At 40.7% G+C, this 18,090-nt stretch overlaps 3 protein-coding genes across 3 annotated transcripts; 2 read left to right on the forward strand and 1 right to left on the reverse strand.

Annotated features, from left to right (window-relative positions):
- Window positions 1-3,441: 3,441 nt before the first annotated feature.
- On the forward strand, window positions 3,442-7,046 carry si:ch211-57n23.1 (uncharacterized). The gene is made up of 3 exons (XM_049602728.1): window positions 3,442-3,844; window positions 4,835-5,396; window positions 6,511-7,046. The coding sequence occupies exons 2-3, from the start codon at window positions 4,846-4,848 to the stop codon at window positions 6,650-6,652; spliced, it is 693 nt and encodes a 230-aa protein (XP_049458685.1). The 5' UTR covers window positions 3,442-3,844; window positions 4,835-4,845; the 3' UTR covers window positions 6,653-7,046.
- On the reverse strand, window positions 7,043-11,667 carry chrac1 (chromatin accessibility complex subunit 1). The gene is made up of 3 exons (XM_049602729.1): window positions 11,456-11,667; window positions 11,144-11,270; window positions 7,043-8,466 (listed from the first exon to the last, which is right to left on the reverse strand). Exons 1-3 carry the CDS (start codon window positions 11,612-11,614, stop codon window positions 8,384-8,386), a joined length of 369 nt encoding a protein of 122 aa, XP_049458686.1. The 5' UTR covers window positions 11,615-11,667; the 3' UTR covers window positions 7,043-8,383.
- Window positions 11,668-13,818: 2,151 nt separating this feature from the next.
- Window positions 13,819-16,559, forward strand: gatad1 (GATA zinc finger domain containing 1). Its single transcript, XM_049602727.1, has 5 exons — window positions 13,819-14,286; window positions 15,349-15,471; window positions 15,576-15,635; window positions 15,802-15,985; window positions 16,066-16,559. Exons 1-5 carry the CDS (start codon window positions 14,107-14,109, stop codon window positions 16,254-16,256), a joined length of 738 nt encoding a protein of 245 aa, XP_049458684.1. The 5' UTR covers window positions 13,819-14,106; the 3' UTR covers window positions 16,257-16,559.
- The last annotated feature ends 1,531 nt before the right edge of the window (window positions 16,560-18,090 follow it).

Below are 18,090 nucleotides of genomic sequence, written 5' to 3' on the forward strand. Positions count from 1 at the left end.
ATGAAATTTCATTTTTTGGGAGGGACACAGTAGTAATCCAGCAGCAGTTTCCAGTTTTGACCACCAGATGTCCCTGTAGGATCACTTTGCTCTGTGCAGTCCATTAATGTAGACTATTATGTATTATTTAGACTAACCATTATGCCAAACAAATCCATGTCCACTTACAACCCCACAAGTGAAGTTGTGTGTCTATGGGTTGTAAAATTACTAATTCCTCCAACTAAGATTGTTTAAATATTTTAGAGGCATGAAGACATGAAACAGTTTTGTTGTGGTAGTTGATGAGCTGGATAGATGGGTAGGTTATGCATGTCCTGACAAGTTGTCCATGACAACAAGTTTTTGTTGGGACATCAACTGCCTCAGCCAGTCAACGTTTGTGATGTCATCAAAGAGAGCCCTGCTGCCAGTGCCCTGCAAAGTAAAAACAAAATGGCTGTGCAAAGAGGCAGAAATTACAAGATGAGACCCAACCTGAAAGTTTTACTTCAGTTTACACTAGGCTGCAACTACAGACATTAAAATATATATTTGATTTTTAGATTAATAGTTAATATTCTGCCACCATGGTAATAAGCTCACATTACCTTGGGGCACTAGTTGCTTAGTGTTAACCCCTTGATCATAACAGAATACCAAAGGCCGCCACAAAAAAATGTTACTAGTTTAGACAGTCAAAGGGACAATGAGTCATAGATGTTTGTTTCTGGCTGCTAGAGTTAGTGGGCTAGCCGTAGCGCTAGCATTAGCATGCTGAAATGTGCATGCTAGCATTAGCGCACTAGCCCGCCAACTGAATCCTTTATTTTTTCCAGGATTGTACCCGGTGATACAAAGTATTGCATAATGAAAGTGAGGCTTATGGGGAGCAAATTTAAAGTGTGCGATAAACCAAGAACACCAGCCCCCTCACTCTGAGATATCTCCACTTTGTGCATGTATAGGTCCTGTTTGTGCATGTGTGTGTCTTTCAGATCTGTGTGTAATTGACAAGCAAGAGTGAAAACATTGAATTTCCCTTCAGGGGGATTAATAAAGTGAATAAACTTAAAACTTAAACTTAAACTTATGTGGTGGCCTCTTTCAAATGAGCAGTGGGCAAAGTTATTAACTTAAATGAGTAGGCAATTGTTAGTAGCTAGCATGCTAGCTAGCTATCTCTGTCATATGATGTTGTCTTGAGACCATCACATGGATGTTTACCTCAAGTCATGATTGCTTTATTCTGTCACATGAAGAAGTCTTCAGACCATCAAATTGATATCGACCTCAAGACTAAGACCAGACCAGACCAGACCAGACCAACACTGCATGATACACTTACAATAAATGTGGAACATGCAAACCATCGACACTCTTTAAACTGATCTGAAAGATCCACATTCCCATTAAAATCCCGCAGAAAACAAATGAAGACTGCCCTTCATTCACCTCTTTAATTGCCAGACTGTGTGTGCGTGTGTGTGTATATGGCGAAACAACCAAGACTGAATACAGGAGGAATTCCATGTCCCCGAAAATGAGATGCTACGTGAATACCTCAGGCAGCAGAAGAGAAGGATGAACCATGATGGAAGGACAAGCCTTTGCACAGCATGTACCACCAACAGATTGAAGAAGTGGCCGACATCATAAAATTCTACCAGTGGCAGCAAAAGGCTGGATAGAAAGACAGCACAGGTCATGGTGGCACAGGAACAGGCACTTAGTACAAGATCAATAGAAGCAGGGGTCTACCACAGCAGACAGGACCCCAGGAGCAGCTGTGCAAAGATGCTCCTGAGACAGTTCAGCACATATTAGCAGGGTGGAGGATGCAGGCAGGAAGAGCGTACATGGAACGCCATTATGAAGTGGCTGGCATAGTGTAGAGGAACATCTACACTGAGCATGGGCTGGAAGTCCCAAGGCCAGAATGGAAGACACTTACTAAGGTGGTTAATAATGACTGAGCTAGGATCCTGTGGGACTTCCGGATCCAGATTGACAAACTGGTGATGACATCATGTTGATAGATGTAGCAATCCCGAGTGACAGCAACATCGGCAAGAAGGAACACAAGAAGCTTGAAACATACCAAGGGCTAAAAGAGGAGTTTAAAAAGATGTGAGAAGTAAAGGCAACAGTGTGGTAATCAGAGCACTGAGGGCTGTGACCCCCAAACTGGGAGAGTGTCTCCAGCAGATTCCAGGTACAACATCTGAGGTCTCAGTCCAGGAGAGTGCGGTCCTGGGAACAGCTAAGATACTGCAGAAACCTAAAACTCCCAGGCCTCTGGTAGAGGACCCAATATATATGGGAATTTTCCTTTGTTTTCTACGAGCAAACAAATTAAACACTAAGTAATTAACATAATACGTTGATAATCACAAGATCAGTAGGGTCTTTGATATGTGCTGTGGGGATTTCTGGAGATTGTGCCTGTTCTCTTTGCTCTGCTGTGGAGCCTGTTTTCTTTATTCTGGTGTGTTTGATGTGTTGCAGTTGGTTTATCCTGATTGGATTAGCCGTGTAATTGTGTAGGAATCTGAAAATTGGCACTTTAACCTCAATGAGTCATTTCTTTCATTTCAAATGCAAAACAATAAGTATAACTGTGACTGTTTGTATGGCTCTTGCACATTATGTATTTCATTATTGAGCCAAAAAACAAGGATTTTCTCTTAACTGGATGAAACTCTTCACCTTAACGTCTACTCTTTGTTCTCCAAATGGTTTGAAAATCATTAGCAGGACCTGAAAACAACATCTGGCTGCCACCACCAGCTGTAGACCAGAGCCAAAGTATCTGTGTGGACAGGACTCATCTCATACCACATTTTTCAGTCCCACCCTTTTTAAGAGTCGAGTCAAGTCAAGTCAGTTTTTATTAATATAATGCCACATCATAACAGAAGTTAGCCTATCTCAGGACACATTTGTGTAGCTAGTTGAGCAGGTCTAGACATTACTCTTTTAATTCACGGCAACCCAACAAGTCATGTTTTACAGTCTTTCCTGAGATTCACATCCTTCAAGATTGATGGTGTGTGCCTCATGTTCATTCCTCCCCTAACATTACAACACCCTCGATACTCTGTGCCAAAATACGTCTCCCATTCCTTGTTGCTTATGTCAGGGTATAAGCCTCACTCTCTGACCATTCAAAAGACTTAGCAAATAAACACAGATGGTGTGAATTAATCTTTGGGACAAAACAAGTTTGGGTATATTTTAAAACTGTTGTTTTTACAGCAGAATTACAGATGTTTGTGGGCTTATCTGAATTGGTGACAACGTGTTTCAGTGCACAGATATGATTGCATGATGTTGAGATGTTAAACATGCTTTAAATTTAAAATTCAAGCCTGGCTGGTTGTGTTCAGGACATTGTAAAATGGCTCATAAATTCCAGGAGCATCACACCTCCTACTGCACTCACAGACTCACTGACTGAAGTCTAGAGGAATAAAAAGCTGCAAATTAACACGTTTGCCAAAATAGTACAATCCAGCATATCCAAATGATTTCATTTTTTAAGCAGGAATAAATTACAGAGAAGCTCTGCAACAGACTTTCTCTTCCCTACATGCCTGTCTTTATTTTTGCACTTCGAAATCAGGATCCTTCCCAGCCAGACTGCAAGTGTTTGACGCTCTTTGTGTTAACTTTCCCTCAATTACTCCACAGACTCAGAGGGGAAAATCCTCGCTCCTGACTGCTGTTACCAGGCCAGTAAATAGTGATTCACATCGCATGTAACAGGCTGCGAGTCAACGACTCATTTTTTCCGACGACTTCAGGCACCAGAGGAGCGTCGCAACACTCACACACTGCTTCGTCGCTGGGGTTTCTTTGCAAGGTAAGACACAATACACACACAAGACATGAGAGAAACTGGTGAAAGGAAGTGAGATGAAAGATGTTTGTATGAGTTTAAGTTGTTGCAGTGAGCAGGAGTTGCAGATTTGCTGCCATGCGCCGTCACTCTTTTAACTTTTTACCATGAAGCTACCAAAGTGAGAGTAAAACTTCCGGAAATCATGAGAAATAAAACAAACGTGTGCTGCAGCCTTTTCAAAGTTTGTAAATTACTGTAAAAATAATTCTTAGTAGATGAATACGTGGTTGTAGTGTAGCTATATTTAAGCATTTATTCTCTTTATTAAGCGTAAGATAACGTACACTTTTATTTTGAAGGTAAAATCACATTTCCCCTGTACTGACAGTTTAATACCAGTTAAAAGTCTCACTTTTGTATTTAACATGGGTGTAGATATCTGGGGGGAAGCAGGGACCCCCCAATAAAAACATGAAAGTAGCAGAGGACTTTTATTTTGACAGTATTAAAGACATTTACACCATAAATCGATGCAGAAAATGCACAGATTGGTGCAAAAATATCACCACAATGTAGGAAATTAAGTGTTTGGGGCTCTGAATTTTCTGGTGAAGGGCCCCAAATCCCTCGTTTCATATGTGTCCCCTTCAGTGTTGAAGAGAAATGAAACCTCTACGCCCTTGGTTTATAAATAACAAGTTAAAATGTACAAGCCCGTCAAATTCTCCATTCCTCCTTCTCACGCACAATTTGGTCTCTAGGAACAACACGGGATTGTGCAAATATTTTGATGATTTTATCATTATGACAATAGGAGAGCTACAGTGTGAGTAAAACAATAGCTTTGTCACAGGAAAAGACCAGTGGAAAAAATTTGTAGTGGATAAGGTCTGTCATGATGCCAAGAAATGGCCTTTCCAGCCATTACAGCTCTGTGTGTGTGTGTGTGTGTGTGTGTGTGTGTGAATACTGCTCCTCACGTCTGATCGAGCCTCATACTTCATATTTCAGCCAGTTTGGAGATGCTCCAGGGGGCAGTGAGCAGGGCCGTGCTCTGCCTGTCCTGCTCCCTCCTGCTGGTGGGGGTCTGCTCCCCAGCGGAGGGTGCAGCGGCAGCGGGGCCTGTTACTACTCTTCCCCTTGAACAACTGTCTGGAGAACCCGACTTTGAGGACGGGGAGTGGGGCTCTGGATCATCTCTTCTGCACCTGCTACACAGCTTCCCTGCTGACAGCCCCTTCATAACAGAGACCCCAGGAAAACCAGTCAACTGCACCCAACGCTTCTGGTTACCACCGTCCTCTGCGATCTGCTGGGAAAACATAGCTGGACCCAAGGAGTTTGCCAAGTCCCGTCTGCTTGTTCTCCAGAACAGGGCTGCCCTGCAGGCTGTGTCCACCACCAGCGGGGTGGAGGAGGGAGGGCTCTCCTATGAAAATCAAGCCAGAGAGGAGGTCCAGGGGATCATCTCAGACCACCTGAGTATGGTAGAGACTATGGAGACCATGGAGAAGGTGTTTGTCTCTTTGGAGGAGAAGAGGAAAGAGGGGACAGAGCGGGGGGTCCTCACAAGGTGAGAAACGGAGTCCATGGACCATTTGATGGATTAAAGTTCCAGTGTGTACCCACAACTAGGTTTTCATTGGTGTATAATCACCTGGAAATAAGAATTTTTGTGTTTTTCTTACCTCAGTATACATACAGAGTGGGTCCTCCTCCACAGAGTTCGCCATGTTGTTCTACAGTAGCCCAGAACGGCAAACCAAACACTGGCTCTAGATAGAGCCATTTGTGTTTTGCGTCAGCTACTGTTGTTCTCCTACGTGCTTGGCAGACAGGAGAAGTTTCAGTTGGTTGCAATCTGCCTCATACTGCTCCAGTATGCTCCTACATACCGGAGCTTTAAATAAAGGGACTGATAAAGGGAAGAGGAGGGGGCTGACAGTTTTATTTTATTTAATAATTTTAAAAAAAGATTTACAGTGGTGCAATGACTGAAGAAGTAGGAATAAAATGAAAACATACCCCCTAATTTCTCATGTAATGCCTAGGTGCAGGTATTAGTGTAAATTAGTGGTTTGACTTTCTGTTGTTTCATATTAGAACCTCACCTCCCTGAGATCAGTCACAAAACACAGCCACAAGCCCCACTGTGCACAGACAAATTAATTAAGTTTCTGGTAAATCCTGATCCAAGGCCAGCAGTGGGATTATTTCCAAATAATTGTTAGCAAGGCAGGGACCCTGGATCAGTGTTACTTGTTTGGCCTAAACATAACGCAGCGTGAATGCCAAAGACGACAGAGTGGAAATCCAGACAAGCAGCTGAGTCATTTCAAGTGTTTTCCAACAGTCAGCTGTTGGGACATCTGGCTGAGACGAGGCTCTGGCACTATAACGGCTGGAGAGAATTAATGCAATTCAGTGCTTTCTCTCTATTAGATGTGAAAGAACACACTTGTTACTTGGACAGTAATGAATTTGGTGGAGTGCTGTCAGAAATTTAGATTCATCGATACATATCCTTCTGAAAGTGGTTTCAGTACTGATGCTTTCTCTCTGTCTTATTGTTAATGTTTACTACAGTTACTCTGCTGCTCTCTGCTACAAGGAAAAGTTATGTCATAACCTTATTATCTTTATAATAAAAAAAGAGAAATTAACTTGTCATTTGTCGTCTCTTTCAGTATGAAGGAGCACCTGGCTGACACAAAGGACGCCATAGAGGGAAGAGAGCACATGGCAAACATCCTGGAGAATAAGTTTTCTACTTTAGAGAATAATCTGCTCAACATGCAGTTTAGACTCAACAAACTCATCCTACAGTGACAAAGACCGGTCACCTTATTTGAGCTGTATTTATATATTCATGTATTGTGCAGTAATGTAGCAAATGCATGCATGCTCAGGATTATGTAAGTATGTAGTATGAGGACAAAATATATGATTGATAAGCACCTACAAGTAACATGTGTAACCTTGAATCAGTGGAGATAATTAAACCTCACATTGTCGGGGAGATTACGTAGCTGCTAAATCACGTTTTGTATTTCCAGTTTGCAGACATGCTCCATATGGAGATTTCACGGTAATGCTAACAGCCTCTCGTAAAACTGGAAGACATTTGTGAAGCTTGGAACAGAATAACCAACACATCATTCAGCATTAATAAACTGCATTTTCTATCTCTCAATAAAATAAAATAATTGCAGAGCAACATGAACATTAGACAGCATGAATCTTTATTTTAATATCAAATCTAAACAATTAATTTGTAAATTCATGAGGACGATGTGTTGCAAGGTGGTCAGCTGTTATTTACACTTTAAATATTCACATCTACCAGGCTGAGAGTGAATTTTCATTTGGAAAGACTTAGCATGTTCAGTTGCTTCGTAGTTAAGCTGGAAAAAAGAGGTATTTGAACTTTTGATTAAACAACTTTCAAGTATTTATGATAAACTACTCAAACATGACAAAACCCTGAACAAAGAACAACGATCATGTGTAACACAGAATCAGTAACATCAGCATGTTTCACTTTGAAATCAATGTTTGGCAGCATTACTAAAGGAAGGTGTTCACCCAATCATGTTTTAAAGGCAATAACTCAGGAGCTGAGACGTCTGTGCACCAGCTGTGTCTTGATCTGTTACATGGAGTGAGGCCTGCAAGCTGTGGAGAACATTTGTTATACTCCTTCTGATTGTTGTGCATGCAAAACAAGCACATTTACAAGACACTGCTACTAGAATAGGGCTGCAACTACCAATTATTTTCCTTATCAGAAAATCTGCTCTATTTTCACCATTAACTGATTAATCGTTTGGTTTATAAAGTGTCAAAAAATCTATGAAAAATGCTCTTCACAATATTCCAGAGCTCGAACTGACATTTCCAAATTGCCTCTTTTTCCAACAAACAGTCCAAAACCCAAAGACTGTCATACATTTACCACATCGTACATCATTTACGGTCATAAATGACAAAGAAAAGCAATAAATTCTCACATTTTTAAGCTAGAACCAGCAAATATTTGACAATTTTGCTTGAAAATAACTGAAAAGATTAATTATCAAAATGGTTGGCGATTAATTTTCAATGGATCGACTTATCGTTGCAGCTCTTTACTAGAAAACCTTCAAGGATAGTTGAGCAATACGGGCAAAATGCAAAGTTGTTCTGAAATTGTAAAATCTTCAGAATCTTTTGGGGTTATGATTTATATATGGCTGCTTTGTTCAGGCCATTGAAACAACATTGATTATATTAATTAATGTAAGACATACAGTACAACTTCTATGTTCCTCTATGACTCCGTGTGTTCTTGTATTTGAAGGTGATCTCTGACTCTTCCAGATTTCACATTTGCCCTACGTGGCTTACTTTTAGTGCCATGTCCACTAGCGTCTTGCCTGAGCCCTACAGCTGAACTCTGGCAATGTATTTCAAAGCACTGAGAAAGTTAAGGGTGTCTCTTCTGCCAGTGCTCTCAGTGAAAGACAGGACATGTACATTTGATCACATCTGTCCAGATGTGAAATGCAGCCGTCGTCATTTTTAAAAGTCAGCATCGTCATCTTCTTGCATTTGCTCCAGAGATTTGAGGTAATCTCGAGCCAAGATCTTCTTCGGCAGGATGTCTATAAAAAGAGAATATTACACTGTGTTAAACTTGATGTTGTGCAATGTCGTCCCTGACTGTCACTTCTTTCCAAGGCACATAAGGAGCTGTGAAATTGTGTTTATAGTGTCTGAATGTCTGTCTGAGAAATGGTAATGGAAACAGATCCTGAAGGCAAATTTTGTCCCTGGTAGGAGGTGATCTTACAACAAAAACTGCTGCAGGAAAATGAATCACACATAAACACTGACAGGTTTATTACAGTGAAATAAATCAAATTTATAAAATACCAGTTCAATAAAGAGTTACAATAAAGAGCTGGTTGGATAAAAGAATGCCATTTTTGAGTTGTAGAGAAAACGGTGTCTATGGGTATCAGAAACTTAAATTTAACACTATGTAAGAACTTTTCAATATAATTTTTGACTAAATTTCAGACAGATTTTTGGACAAATTGTCTTTTTCTTATTCAAACATTGCAGGTCATTATTATATAGTAGTTACAGTACATGCCTACATAAAACCTACCTCTCCTGGAGACCACATATATACAGTCTCATGCACCAGGAGGTTTTAGAAATTTGGTTATTAGAGTGAGTTTGGTTAATTTATTAGCTCTATATATCAATAAGGGGATACACAATGTGAAATGCAACACCTCAAACTACAGCAACCAAATGACCATGAAGTTGGTTATAACCTGTGTGGAGATCAGATGTATTACAGTTTTTGACTATATTTATTTCATCTAAGTGTACCTAATAAACTGAATGTACCCATACTTGAATCATAACTTAGAAATGTTTTGAAAGGTCACAGGTTACTCTAATGTTTCACTGGTAAAGGGTTAAAGGGTGAATTATGTGTTTTTAACCTGGACCCTATTTTCCCATGTTTTTGTGTCTAAGTGACTAATGGGAACGACAAGTACTGAGCGAGAAGGCTGCAGCCAGCAGCAGCAAAACAGCCTGCAATGTAACCACTTGGGTATTTGTGCACAGTCAGTGTACATCCACTGAAAGAGTTTGTTTTTGCCACTGACAAGCTCAGATTGTTATTATAAGGGTCAGAAAACATTATGGAAAGGACCCCTACAAAGATAGATCTTTTTGTTAAAGAGTAAGATGCTTTTTTTTTTTTAACCAGAAACAGCCCCAAATTCAATTTGGCCAAACCCACCAGACCCCATTTAACTACAAAGTAATTTAAGTGTGTGCAGAAAGGGCATATTTTCACATCTAACTCTGTGAATTAAAGGTTTATTTAAACCAAACCAGGTTGGGTGATTGTTGGAGCAGTGGAGAGAGGAACAGAGATGTCTTTTTTGAGTTTTATTTTGTTACAGTCCACTTTGAATGAAAGGTGTTTTATGATGATAAAATTACTGTTTTTTTAAATGAAGTCTGGTGGATTTGATGATAACGATTTTGGGGCTGTTTCTGGTTAGACAAAAAGGATCTTACTATTAAACAAAGGGTCTATTTCTGCAGGGATCCTTTTCATAATGTTGTCAGACACTTATAACAATCTGAACCTGTCAGTGGCAAAAACAGCACTTTGAGAGAACATAAATTGGAGGCACCCAGGAGGCATCCTGATCAGATGCCTGAACCACCTCAACGGACCCCTTCAAACGCAAAGGAACAGCGACTCTACTCCAAGCTCCCTACGGATGTCTGAGCTGCTTACCCTATCTCTAAGGGTGCATTCACACCAGGATAATCCAGGGGACTCCATTCGATTGGGCGGGGAATGCCGAAAAAATTCACATCTTCATTTGGGTCGGCTCACTTTCACATGGCACTTTTTTATTCACGCAGTTACAACAGCTGCTCGTTTTGGGGCGGTATTGCCCGAAACGACCACTGACCAGGAAGAAAAAAGCATGAGGAAGAAGAGAACCGCAGTTTTTTGTTTTTGTTTTTGTTTTTTTTTAAACCTAGATTCGATACTGATCCGCTGACCGATAAAATCTATGTGCCACCATCCTCTCGCTGAACAATTCAAAAACTGCCTCTCCCGGTTTGCACTGTTGGCTTTGTTTTTCGCTACCCAAAGCGCACTGCGCTCTACGTCACTTCCTCTCTTTGGTTCACTTTCTCTCATTTCCCACTGTAAGCGAACCACACCAGGGTTCACTTGCAAGTGAACCAAGACCCCCAGTTTTCAAGTGGACCAGTATTCACACAGTACTGAACCAATTTCAAAACTTAATGTGTCCATTAGTCACTTAGACACATTGGAAAAATAGGGTTCAGGTTGTAAAATATTAAAGTTACCCTTAAATAGTGACCAGGGTTAGAAATTAGCACCAGCCATATGCTGGTAAAATATTTAAATGGCAGCTATATTTTCGTCACTCACCAGCCAAAAAACAACGGTAATCTCGTAACGGTAATCGATGCCCTGATGAAGGCCAGTGAGCATGGCCGAAACATGTTGGTGATTTTAATGTTCATCATGAACTAGCCATTTAATAAAGGCCTTTTAACTTTTACACCAGAGAAGAGTTGCCTTGGTTTTTGTTTTTTTCAAACAACGGTAATCTATTGAGAAGCTAGTAGATTTTGAAAACCACCAGCCACAGCAGCAGAAGAATAGAGACCAAAAAAGGTTAATTTCCCACCCTGATAGTGATCACCACTGCATGCTGCAGACAGTCCCTGAAGGTATATCTGGCTGTGGTTGAGTCTCACCTGTTAGAAAGTGGAAAGTCTCCGTCTCCTCTGCGGTGTTAGCCAGGTCGGTGTATGACAGAGAGTTGGTTTCCTTCCCGGTGCCGTTGTTGAATGAAGCCAGAGCCAAGTGCTGCACAAACAGCTCCTTCAACGACACGAGACAAGTCAGTGAAGCAGAAAGTCACAGGAAGTGGAGCTCAAATGGAAACAGCATCAGCTACATGCACAGTTACCCCAGAAGCTAACAGCGAGCTAACCCCTGTTAGCAGCAGCAGATGAATGAGCTGATAATTAGCAGTGAAGCGATGGTTTAGCATTAATGCAGCTTACTGTCGCCTTGGTGGTGAGGAAGAGAGCGTCCTGGTTGATGCTGGACACGTCGGGGGAGCTCTTCATTATCAACCTCACTCTGGATATTGGGAGCGAGATGAGTTTTTTGTTGGCTGATGTTTGGTCGTCTTTGTCGGGGGTATTTTGAGACATCTTCATGAGGACACGGCGCGAGACAGGCGGAACTTCAAGTATTGTTTTGAACCGTGACGTATTTCTTCTTCTTCTTTACATTAACGGTAGCTGGCGGCCGTTACACTGGATTACCGCCACCTGCTGGAGTGGAGTCCCTTATTATTGAGAATTATTGTCTTTGTCACTAAAAAATGTTCAGATGTTACCATTATTATCATAATTATCATGGGCAAGCTATGAAAATATACGTATTGGTAGAACTAATATATTAAAAGTGAAACTATTATGTAATTATTTGATAATTTTACGGTCTTGCTCAGTGATGGATGAAGTCCCCGAGGGCCACACTTGAGTAAAAGTACCCATTAAATTACTTTCAATATTACCTGAGTAAATTTCTCAATGTATCTGATATTTACTGTACTTACATATCAAGTGTTTTTATGATATTAAATGTAGTTAAGTAATAGTAAAAGTACAAGTAAATGCTGCTACTAAAAAAGCAAGCAGTCAGAATTTATTTCTTCATAAAATGTAACGTTATACTACCTTAAAATTGGAGCGTACATTACACTTGATTAAAAATTTTGTTTTTTCTTCACAACTTAAAGGATTTAAAAAACAAAATCCAGTTTTCCTTTCCTCCAACTCCTTCATTCATCCGTCCATCCCTTCCTCCTTCCTTTCTTACTTCCTCATTTTGTCGCCTATAATATGATGATAACAGACTCTGGCATTATAAAATGAAGGCTAAATGTAGCTCTTGTTATTTGATTATTTGTTTTTTTTAGTTCCTCTTATTTTGTGTTTTATTTTTGTTGTCAATGTACTCACCAGCCACTTTATTAGGTACACCTTGCTCGAACCTGAAACATTCCTCAGAGATTTTGATCCATATTGACATGATAGCATCACACAGTTGCTGCAGATTTGTCGGCTGCACATCCATGATGTGAATCTCCAGTTCCACCACATCCCAAAGGTGCTCTATTGGACTGAGATCTGGTGACTGTGGAGGCCATTGGAGTACAGTGAACTCATTGTCATGTTCAAGAAACCAGTTTGAGATGATCTGAGCTTTGTGACGTGGTGCGTTATCCTGCTGGAAGTAGCCATCAGAAGATGGGTACACTGTGGTCATAAAGGGATGGACACGGTCAGCAACAATACTCAGGTAGGCTGTGGTGGTTGATGCTCAGTTGGTACTAAGGGGCCCAAAGTGTGCCAAGAATATATTCCCTACACCATTACACCACCAACACCAACACCCTAAACCGTTGATACAAGGCAAGATGGATCCATGCTTTCATGTTGTTCACGCCAAATTCTGCCCCTATCATCTGAATGTCGCAGCAGAAATCCAGACTCATCAGACCAGGCAACGTTTCTCCAATCTTCTATTGTCCAGTTCTGGTGAGCCTGTGTGAATTGTAGCCTCAGTTTCCTGTTGTTAGCTGACAGGAGTGGCACCTGGTGTGGTCTTCTGCTGCTGTAGGCCATCTTCTTCAAGGTTCAACGTGTTGTTGGTTCAGAGATGGTCTTCTGCAGACCTTGGTTGTAACCAGTGGTTATTTGAGTTACTGTTGCCTTTCTATCATCTTGAACCAGTCTGGCCATTCTCCTCTGACCTCTGGCATCAACAAGGCATTTTCACCCAGAGAACTGCTGCTCACTGGATATTTTCTCTTTTTCGAACCATCCTCTGTAAACCCTAGAGATGGTTGTGTGTGAAAATCCCAGTAGATCAGTTTCTGAAATACTCAGACCAGCCCGTCTGGCACCAACAACCATGCCACGTTCAAAGTCACATAAATCACCTTTCTTCCCCATTCTAAAGCTTGGTTTGAACTTCAGCAGGTCGTCTTGAACATGTCTACATGCCTAAATTCATTGTGTTGCTGCCACGTGATTATTCTGTAAATAAACTTGTGCATGAAATCAGGCTTGGTGATTAATATTCATATTGTCTTCTTCTGCTTCTTCTTCTTCTTCTTCTTCTTCTTCTTCTTCTTCTTCTTATTATTATTATTATTATTATTATTATTATTTCTTTTGTGACCAAAATTTGTATTTTCTTTTAGTTTTATATTCTTATTATAGTTTATTTATGCTAAACAGTAAACTCAGCTCAGTACACAGGTTGAGTTCTGCGCGCTCTCCTCCAGGCCAGAGGTGGCGCTCTACTTAGGCGATCTCAAACCACAGAAGAAGAGCTGATGTTAAAAGAGGCGAAGAAGAAACAGCGGCGCTAGCAATGGCGGTGATTTGGCTGCAAGTATAAACAATCCAGCTCACATTTTGATGCTGTCTTGAATACCGTAGTTATTCTAATGTCATAGCCAGTCGTTTATGGTCGTCTGTCGCACAAAGGAAATATATTTCTCTCTGTTTCTGTCATTTGTTGGAGTGACAGCAGTGTGTTATTACAGTTAGCAGGAGCTGAACGGGCAGCCATCATCTCATTGTTGAGCACTAACATTTCTTTGTACCCGGGCATCGTTTTCTGACCCTTAACAATGCCGCTGGGTTTGAAACCATGCTGTGCTGTGTGCAAAACTAACTCTTCCTCGATGTGGAAGAAAGGAAACCAGGGGGAGATCCTCTGCAACAACTGCACAGGGAAGAGCAGCAGTGGCGGAGCATCAGGACCCTCCATGTCCTCCAACACTCAGCCCAGCAATGGCGGGGGGAAGCAGGTTAGTAATTGTGTGTAAATGTGCCTTTCATATGGTGTGGCTCTCATGTATTCATATTGTTATTTTCAAGGGGATCCCAACTGTAAAATAAAGTCTACATACTGGTGTTTACAGCTGTAGATTTAAAGAAGTAACTCCTGAGGCTGCACAACAACATAGCGGACATAGTGATTATAATGAATCTCAGAGCGGCCACTGGTGACTGCTGGGATATGAGGATGTTTTCTTCAGTTGCCATGTTAGCAAGACCATTGTCTGTGTCTGTAGATATTCAACAACAGTCAGGGTAGATTGAAGGGCCCCAACAAGTATTCAGTTAATCCATCAACAGAAAGTATCTACCTTAACGGCTGCTGACACTTAAAAAGGAATTAATCAGGGAAAATGCAAGACAGTGGCTTTTTACAGCTTTACAAATGGGATGTTGTGCTGCCCTTTTCTGATTATAGGACTGTATACATGATGTCTTTTTGCTTTGGACAAATGGGTCAATAAGAGCAAGCACTTGGAAAGTCGTCACCTTCAGCTCTGTGACATTGTGATAGACATTTCTTTCTTTTGGGTGGGTAAATTGAGCTGAAGTGCAGTTTAGAGGAATACTTAATCCACAAAATGACCATTTGTAAAAAGTTAGTCATGCCGTATTACCTTAAATTCATGAAGAAAACTGTTTTTCTCTCATGCCACCATGGAAAAACAACGAATATATCGATTTATAGACGAATTGGGGACCACTAACAACAGCAAAAGTATATTGAAACATCACTTTACAAACTCACACAACTACAGTATAAATCAAGTTTCATTTATCCAGTCGTGTGCTCAGTGCTTCCCAAACACATGGATTTTACCTATGAAACCTTAGTACTGGAGTCCGACTTTGTTCCAATAATAGTTCAGGTGTAAAAGCTAAAATGCATGTGTTTTGGGAGTACTGAGCAAAAATCAAAAAACAAACTTCCCCACACAAATTAAAGATAGCATTGCATGACTGATTTATTCACAAATGGTCTTTTTTTGGGTGAACTGTTCCTTTAAATACTTGGTGTGTGTTGCTCTTAGTCTAAACAGGAGATCCACAGGAGGTCGGCACGACTGAGAAGCACCAAGTACAAAGCTCCTGCATCTGAAAAGAAGGTGTCAACAAAAGGAAAAGGGAGAAGACACATATTCAAACTCAAAAATGTAAGTTGGAGATCAGCTATTTCAGTGACTCTTGTTTTATTGTGCTTAACCATGAATTCATTGAATTCATGTATCTGACGTGTGTGTGTGATCTCTTTCTTCAGCCAATCAAAGCACCTGAATCAGTCGCAACAATCATCACGTCAGAATCAGTATTTTATAAGGTATGGTGTTTATTCTTACCAAGCAAGTCTCGTGTTTCTGCTCAGTATCAGGAACGATGTTTTTCATCATCTCATTGCAGCTTTAACTATTATTGTTTTACTAAGAGAACAGTGAGAGAAGGAGCCAGACCACTGTCGTCCTCAGTGTTTATATTTGTGTCCTTAGGGTGTATACTACCAGACAGGAGATGTGATCAGAGTAACAGATGAGGAAGACGGGAAGTCGTACTATGCTCAGATCCGAGGCTTCGTCCAGGACCAGTACTGTGAAAAGAGTGCTGCACTGACCTGGTTGATCCCCACACAGGCCAGCCCAAAGGACCTGTTTGATCCTGGGACATACATCGTTGGTGAGCAGTGAGAAATAACAGTTTAACATTTTTTTTAGGTCCTTTATGTGACAAGTTGATAACTGTCTGTTTTGTATTAGGGCCAGAGGAGGATCTGCCCAGAAAGATGGAGTTCCTGGAGTTTGTGTGTCACGCCCCCTCTGAATATTTCAAGTCCCGGAGCTCTCCGTTCCCAACCATCCCTATCCGACCAGAAAAAGGCTACATCTGGACCCACATAGGACCCACACCAGCCCTCACTGTCAAAGAGTCTGTCAGTGGCAGCAGTTAACACAACTGTGATATGGACTGAGTCTGTTGCTGTTAAACAGACATATGTACATTTATGTAATATAATGATAACACAAAATGGTTAACCAGCCATTACTTCAGATTGAAGCCAAGTTATTAATTGATATAAAGGAAACCTTGTGTACCGACATGTCAAACAAGTTGTTTATATGTTACTTTTGTATTTCATTATAAACAAAAAAGCTCTTTTCCTCCTTCTCTTTTGTCTGTGATTGTTTAAGAAAATGATATGTATTCATTTATTAAGTTGCTGTGGGGGTAACAGACTAAGGTGACTTTTTTTTTACACTTTTATCCCCCTTTTGTTGTACTTTACCAGTTGTGAATTAAGCTGTATAAAGATTAATTATGGCAACATTTATATGTTTGCAATGTTAAGGTTATAGAGGGTGAAGACATGCAATTGTCACAAGTGTTTAAAGCACATGCGATACTGCAGTACACAGCAGATCTGATGTATATCTTGTTCCAGAATCCTCTTGATATTTAACTCATTTACAGCTGAGTTTAGTGATGATGCCCTGCAGTGGTGTCTGTGTTCCTCAAACACTGAAATGATAGGTCTGCAGTAAGGGAAAAACAAAACTGATGGTAAAACATCTTTGTCACTTAAATACAGCATTAGGATCTCACAGATTATAGTTAAAATTTAATTTAATTTTGGGGTGTTGGTGGCTTAGTGGATAGAGCAGGTGCCCCATGTACAAGGCTGTTGCCGCAGTGGCCCGGGTTCGAGTCCGGCCCGTGGCCCTTTGCTGCATGTCACTCCCTCTCTCTCCCCCTTTCAAGCTAGATTGTCCTGTCAATTAAAGGCTAAAATGCCCAGAAAAATATCTTTTAAAAAAAAATAATAATAATTTAAATCATGGACACCCCTACAGTACTGTCAAACAATATTCATAAGTGATATGTGCCAAAATAGAGTGCAATCAGTTTTATGTAGGGATACATGCTCCAAGGTTGCCTCGTGGACTTTTTCGTTGAACATCAGGTACTGCCTCCATCTTAATACTTGCATTAAGATGAGCGGAGTGGGCAAGGGTGTGTGTGATGATGGATGAGCTCAGACAGGTAGGGTGGGGCCTGGTCATTGAGGGCTTTGTATGTTAAGAGGATTTTGAAGTGGCTTGAAAATAGCCTCCCAAGACCCTGTGTCCACATATGAGGACATCACATTTTGGGTTTACTTGACCTTCACTGACTTAATTCAGACATGGTGTCCTCGATCATGGACACTTTTTTGTGCCATTTGTTAAGTAGTAGTGGTAGTAAGGGCACAATACACTAATCCATGTAAAAACAAGATGGCAGTAACAGTAACAAGCTAAGACACTGTTAATTAGGAAGTACTCGTTTGAAGACATCGGGACATCATTATCATCTCATTTGAGAACGGCTGGATTTAATTGTCTCGTTTGACGACGTTGGGACTTAATGATCATTGACAATGTTTTGCTTTTTTGTACTTATCAGGTCCTACTGATCCCAAATAGTTAGTATAAATTAAAAATGCATACCAAACAAAAGGTAGGGTCTCAGGAGGATATAATAAATAGCTGTCATAAGTAAGGGGAACCCCCACCCCCTTTGGTTAGGTTGAGCCCCGAATGGTGACAATATCTGGCTCCGCCCCTGAAGACTGATCAAGCTGTGTGACTAACTGTACACACAAATTAAATTATTAATAAATTACATATTATAGCATCATAACAAAACTAAAACTCTACACATGTAAAGCACAAGCTATTCTACATATTCAAAGTTAAGTCATAGGCGTCACTCCAGGCTGTTTCCCATCTGTCAAACTGGATTGA

This window comes from Epinephelus fuscoguttatus, linkage group LG17 (assembly GCF_011397635.1).
Source record: "Epinephelus fuscoguttatus linkage group LG17, E.fuscoguttatus.final_Chr_v1".
Taxonomy (NCBI): Eukaryota; Metazoa; Chordata; class Actinopteri; order Perciformes; family Serranidae; genus Epinephelus; species Epinephelus fuscoguttatus.